This window comes from Rhinoraja longicauda, chromosome 29 (genome assembly GCF_053455715.1).
Source record: "Rhinoraja longicauda isolate Sanriku21f chromosome 29, sRhiLon1.1, whole genome shotgun sequence".
Classification (NCBI taxonomy): domain Eukaryota; kingdom Metazoa; phylum Chordata; class Chondrichthyes; order Rajiformes; family Arhynchobatidae; genus Rhinoraja; species Rhinoraja longicauda.
The window spans coordinates 2044802-2051477 of record NC_135981.1 but is presented as its reverse complement, the minus strand read 5'-3'; the positions used below and the strand labels follow the sequence as shown (position 1 = coordinate 2051477).

Sequence of the window (6676 nt, the reverse complement as noted above, 5' to 3'; positions counted from 1 at the left end):
TCACTTGTGACGCTGTGTTTCGAGGGGATTAACACTCGTTGCCTGCCCTGCTCCAGAAAGAAATCGTTTTTCCCCCTTTAAAAAACCCGTGCTTTATGTATATAATATATATATATATATATGTACATTATATATTCATAACAAACATACCGAATATATGGGGTTTTCTTTCTAGTTCACTCTGCCCTGTAGAGCTGAGAAACCATTGTTATCAGTGAGCAGGGCGAACCAGTCAAGAGCTCAATAATATCAGGGCTGTCCATTCAAGCCTTGAGCTTTCTACAGTTCTTTGAAGCTGTACCATCTCGCCTTTCTTTGCCGTTGCCTCCAACGAGTGAATTTCAGCGCCATAACCAGCTGTTTTATCTTTCTTTTTTTTTGTATGTGTTAAAAAAGAATTTGGGAACTCCTGCTTATCGATTGCGTGGCGAATCTGAAATATTATGTCTTGCTCTGCTTCTATCGTCAGCGGCTAAGGTAAGCTGGACTCAAATAGGCTTATCACTCGTGAATGGCGGAGTATATGTCCCAGTGATTTATGACCATATGACTTCAATCTCGGTTCAAGAAGAGTTCACAAGCTATAGCTTCCTTTCACGCAGCGACTATTTCACATTGCATCTGAATTCAACACGGAGCCCGTTCCATGTGCCTGTTTTATGGGGGCTAATTTGGAGTGTTTTTTCAAAACCAAGCTCCCACTTGTGATCTGAGATTTATTTACATCGGCGTTTTCCGGAGCTCTATAATTTAAGGTGGCCTGACCGCTTCGCCATTGTTGGCCCATTAACATGGGTGGTTGTTTTCCGTATATTTTCGAACATATTGGTCATTTGACTGGCCCCAATTCATATAAGGATAGGGAGCCGCAGGTACCGCGTGTCGGGATTATGCAGAGTGAGATCCTTAGACATTACACTTCAAGCACCGAAAACATGGTGGCAACCGTCGACTGCAACGCGCTTGACTTCTCCGGCTTTGTTCAATTTTCTCAAAGCACCATGTCAAACAGAAACGTCCCTGGTGCAAAATTGTACTTTGAGAGGTGAACTTAAACTCGCCACATTCTCGACCTTCCCAAGTGCAACTGTCGGTCCCAGCTAAAGGCGGGTCATTTTATTAGAATTTATTTTTTGGTATATGTGTGTGTGTGTGTGTGTGTGTGTGTGTGTGTGTGTGTGTGTGTGTGTGTGTGTGTGTGTGTGTGTGTGATATATATATGTGTGTGTCCGTATGAATCCACTGCTATATAAAACTTTCCAAATTGTACTGTCTGCAACATAGGCAGAAAAGATACTGCTCCACAGTGGAATGAAAGGCCCGAAAGGTGTCTGCGTGTTTTATATTCTGGTTGTAAGTAATCAGGAATCCCAGAGCCTAACTCACAGAACAAAGATAACGTCCGAACTGGTGGAGTACATATGATCAGAAATTTATAAAATTCGTTAAAAAAAAAATAATCGTTTCCAACGGGTATATTCCAAAGCTGTTAGTCTGAAAGCGGCAACGTTTGGTTGGGTTTTTATTAAACTCATTCCTTTCACGTTGTCCAGAAATGCCCATTGATTTGAATATTTTGGTTCTGTTTTGCTCACACAATTTCCAATCTCCGACTGGGGCAGTTTTTCGTAGAGTCATTAGATTTTATGATCGCACAGAGTGGGGTGTGGGGGGTGACTTGTGCAGGAAAAAGAAACCAATTTACCAACACATTTTAATTCTCTTTTTCACAAAGGCATGTCCTCAGTGCATTCCCAATGCCGTCTTGTCTCTCAGTAGCATTCACAAACTAAAGCTGTAAAAAAAATCTATTTAAAAAATAAATGTTAACTCCCTTTTTAACACTGGATGAAACTAATGTGCGTGATCTGAACAAACACGTCTTATATTCAATCTAAAAATTTTATTTAGAATATTTCAATCAATATACAGACACCGAAATTGATAACTCGGCGTGAGACCTTTAATTTAAAAATGGAATAGATTGGAGCATTTATCGCCAGAAATTTACAGTGCAATTAGTAATTCTGGCAATTGCTTCTGGTTTCTGTTTTTTTAATTGAACTGCCAAACAGAAACCAAGTAAAACACAAATTGGAAAACGCAGTGTCCATCTGGAACAGAAATAAAACGCTCCATATTTTAGGAGCGTCGGAATTACAGCGGATGTCTCGCCGTTGACTCTGTCTATGAGTCGCTCCGGGAACCCACGGTCTGTTTTACACACACACAAAAAAATCTTTATTGGTCGACTGACCCCTCATACATCAAATTATAGTGCACCTTCCAAGACAGTCGCCCATTATCCTCTCTTTTTCTTTCTTAGTTAAGAGAAAGGTTCAAATCGTGGTCAGAGAGAGAGAGCAGAAACCCCTAGGTTTTTTTTTTAGATTTGCAATAACTTGTCGATCCATCAATGGATAGTTGGAGCTGCGGTCGGGAAGTGGAAAAGGCTTCGAGAAAAAATCGCCGCAAGGCCAGGCATGATCCGTCCAAAAACAGTATCCAGTGTACACAGGGACACAGAAAGATAGAAACAAAAGCACTCGCTTCCTCACCTTCGCCGTGCACCGCGAAACACTTCCAAAAGGCCATGTTTAACCCCATTACAAGTGCATTTTCGGCAAACAATGAAGTCAAACTTAACTCAAATGGCGAAGAACGTCTAAATGCTATGTACAATGCGCTCGCTTCGATTGTTTCCCAGCGCCGCTTTATGTGTGCGATATTTCGCGGAAAATTTCACCCCTCCACGATGTTGTATTTGGAAGGAAAGGATTCGAGGGACGCTGGTTTTAGATGCCGCGTTGAGCAAGAAATGACGGTGCCTATAAAAGTGTGTTTCAGATTAAAGTTTAAATACATTGCTACTGAAACATCCATTAGGTCCCTTCTATTTAAACCAGATGTTTTCAGGGTATATCTCACCCCGCCTTGTTCGCTGTACATTTAAAGGTTGATACTTTGGCAGCTCCGTTTTATAACAATAATTGTAAACCTAATTTTAGGCGGTAGGTCAGATTTTTAATCTAGATTATTGACAGCATGACACTTAATCAAGTAAAGTACAATAAAATCAAATGTAACAAATTTTTATGGGCTTATGTTAACTGAGTGTCTGTGAAAGTTTACGAAGCTGGAAATTGATTTCAAGCCGAGTTTGTCTGAAGTTTTTTTTGTGTATATAAATAATTATCATTCTTGGAACAGAACCCATACCGAAGAATTTAGCTGTGGGCTAGTGCTGAATCTGAACGCTATTAAAATAGTTTTGCAGATGACTATGTGAAATTTGTAGCTTTCCATCACAGCTCAACCTAAGATTATCCCCTCCCTCCTACCACCCCCCCCCCTCCCCTCCCTCCCACCACCTCACCGGCATCTCTTCTATAGTCTGAAAAAGCCGGGATTCAAGATCAGCCGTGGCATCTGCTGCGCTTGTTTGGTGAAGGCTATTCATGTCATTTGCTTTTGAGTGTGTAAGATGGATTCACACCCGTTCCACTATTATTTCGTGGTTCTTCTAACCTTAGGTCAACTGCCAGGAGGCTATTGGAAGAAAACGTCACGTGAATCTGGGTGCCAATGTTATTCGATAAGGGTTGTCAGGACCCTGACAGTTTGTGAAATAAATATTGGGAAACTGCGAGATGCAAAAAAACGACATTCTACGACAACTGTACGCTATTCGGTGGATACACATATCAGGGAGCAAACGGTTTCAGCTATGAAGTGGCGCAGGAACCCTATCCACCATCTTCTCACGTTGAAAGTGATTACCAGAGGTCGGCCTGTTCCATGCAGCCAGCTGGCACCAGTGGTCCGCATGCCAAATCTAAAGACATCAATGGGAGCTGCATGCGTTCGAACCTCCCCGAGCACGGCCAACCTCCACCTGTCTCACCTCCCCCAAAACCCCAGCAGCAACTCGACACAGCCAGGCACCAGCAAGACTCTGCCCAAGTCTTCCCACTCCTCCACGCCCAGTCTCACCAAGCAGATATTCCCGTGGATGAAAGAGACACGGCAAAACTCCAAGCAAAAAAATAACAGCAGTCCCAGCACAGGTACATTAGTTTTCTTTTCCCGTTTTCGTACCCAGTGAAATGGCTGCACGGTTATTAAGGCAACACACTGAAAAACACGATTGCCAAACGTATACAGCACGTAAAGCCTTCGCTGATACCTTAACACTTTGTGGATACACTGCTAACATTAAGCCAGGCTGCCCTATTCCAGTCGCTCAATCCGCTATTAATTGTGTCGAAAATGAAATTGAAACGTGTAATTACAACAAATATATACATCATATCACTGGTTCTAAACAACCCAGAATGTATAAAGGTCAGGTTCTGCTTGATTGTGAAACTAGAAAGTTGATATCACATCAAAAAAGTGAGGCATTAAAAGTGAGGCATTAAAGAGGGTGGTGAAGGTGTGGAATTCTCTGCCTCAGAAGGCAGTGGAGGCCAGTTCGTTGGATGCTTTCAAGAGAGAGCTGGATAGAGCTCTTAAGGATAGCGGAGTGAGGGGGTATGGGGGAGAAGGCAGGAACGGGGTACTGATTGAGAGTGATCAGCCATGATCGCATTGAATGGCGGTGCTGGCTCGAAGGGCTGAATGGCCTACTCCTGCACCTATTGTCTATTGTCTATTGTCTATAAGCAATTGCCACAAGCCCATAAAATATTCCTAAGCTTTTCCACTGGTATCCTTGCTAATAGAAGCATTAACATCTCCAGTGTAGCACTGCTGGATTTTAAACGTAATCTCAAATAGGCAAGGGCGATATTTCATTCCTATGGTTCTTTTTCAAATTAGCATTGGCCCTTCCCTCTTTCAGTGCATCACTTCAACTGTGGAATATGGGGTTTTTTTCTAAACATATTGTCAATATGATTAAGAATCAGGACCTGGGGATCCCAGATCATATTTTTGGTGTTGGAGAGTATGAAACCTTTAATATTGTTAGATGTGAAAATGATGGACCTTGATTTGTTAAAGGTGGGGGGGGGGGGGGGGGCTATTTTTCTTTCGAGAGTTATTAAATTTACTTGGAGAATTTGCTTGTTCAGATGGGTGCACTTTAAAGAGGTAATTATCTTTATCTTATTGCTCACAGCTGAAAATGTCAGTGGGGATAAAAGCCCACCAGGATCTGCCTCAAAAGCGAGCACGCACAGCTTATACCAGCGCGCAATTGGTGGAGCTGGAAAAAGAATTCCATTTTAACCGTTACCTTTGCAGACCTCGAAGAGTGGAGATGGCGAACCTCCTCAACCTCAGTGAACGACAGATCAAGATCTGGTTCCAGAACCGCAGGATGAAATACAAAAAGGATCAGAAAATAAAAGGCATGGTGAGCTCTTCAGGAGGACCCTCGCCCACTGGAAGCCCCACACTCTCCGCGCAAGGCTCCGCTGGGTTTGTAAACGCCATGCATCCACTCAATAACAATTCTGCCTACGACGACCCATCGCCGCCGCCGCCTTTCAATAAACCTCATCAGAACGCTTACGCCATGACCACAAGTTACCAAAACCCAATGAAAAGTTGCTCAACTCAGCAACAGAAAAGATATCCTGGAACAGCTCCAGAATACGATCCCCATGCACTACAGGGGAATGGCAATTATGGGGCACCAAACATGCAGAGTAGTCCAGTGTATGTTGGCGGGGAATTATGTGGAGTCCATGTCCGCTTCAGGGCCTTCTCTGTTTGGCCTCAATCACCTCTCTCATCCTGCCTCCACAAGCATGGACTACAACAGTGGGTCTGCTCAGATGACTCCCGGTCAACATCATGGACCTTGCGATTCACATCCAACCTACACAGACCTTTCATCACATCATCCTTCTCAGGGAAGAATTCAGGAAGTTCCCAAACTGACCCATCTGTAGCAGGTGCAAGTAGGGAACTTGACTGAGGAAAAGTAAATAACATTATCCTTTCCTTTTTCTCATTATTCCTCTTTGATCCATTCTCCTCTTTGTGTCTTCTTATCCATGTATGCTGGCTTGTACTAATATATGTTGCTTATATTGTCCCCTCACCAAACCTGCCCTCCTATGTAGATTATGCTTGCTCCATCCCTCCCTCTTTCCCGCCTCACTATCACCTCATCCCCACCCCATCCCGAACCAACCATTACAACCTTTAGGGTAAAAATAATACTTGGTTAATGCAAAAACCCTGGAGGTTGCACATTTATTTCTTGGACTTAACGTGAAACAGGGTAAATGAATAAATCTTCTGTCCTTTGAGAAAAGCAAAAGTGAAGACATTTTTGGGTATTTGCTGATGCTTAATTTCCTTTGGACACCTGTATTGCACTTATCGTTTACATTTCAATGGGGTGGAACAGCTCATATGAGGCAAGCAATTCCAACTTGGCCTTGAAGGATTCTTAAATTGAGTAGCTGGTGCGTCTTTCAATATGTGTGTATTCTGGTGAACATTCAGATATATTTATTGATTAATACCAGGAAAATATTTCTTTTTTTGTATTATTTATCCCCAACAATACGTATTTATATATAAAAAATAAAAATCTGTACTTTTTAGTATTTACCTGTCAAAGCAGTTGTATTCATGTCTCTGTAAACAAGTTTATTTTAGTTAATGTAAACTAGAACAAAATTGTAGTTTTCTGTTACCATTGTACCGACAAATAATG

General features: G+C 42.3%; 1 protein-coding gene across 1 annotated transcript in view; it reads left to right on the top strand.

Moving 5' to 3' along the window:
- LOC144607534 (homeobox protein Hox-B3a-like) overlaps positions 1 to 5900 on the top strand; it is a 7073-nt gene extending 1173 nt beyond the window's left edge. Inside the window, 6 exon segments of the mRNA XM_078424428.1 lie at positions 470 to 477; positions 3651 to 3914; positions 3916 to 4067; positions 5123 to 5166; positions 5168 to 5674; positions 5676 to 5900. Coding sequence (XP_078280554.1) covers positions 470 to 477; positions 3651 to 3914; positions 3916 to 4067; positions 5123 to 5166; positions 5168 to 5674; positions 5676 to 5900 — 1200 coding nt within the window.
- The last annotated feature ends 776 nt before the right edge of the window (positions 5901 to 6676 follow it).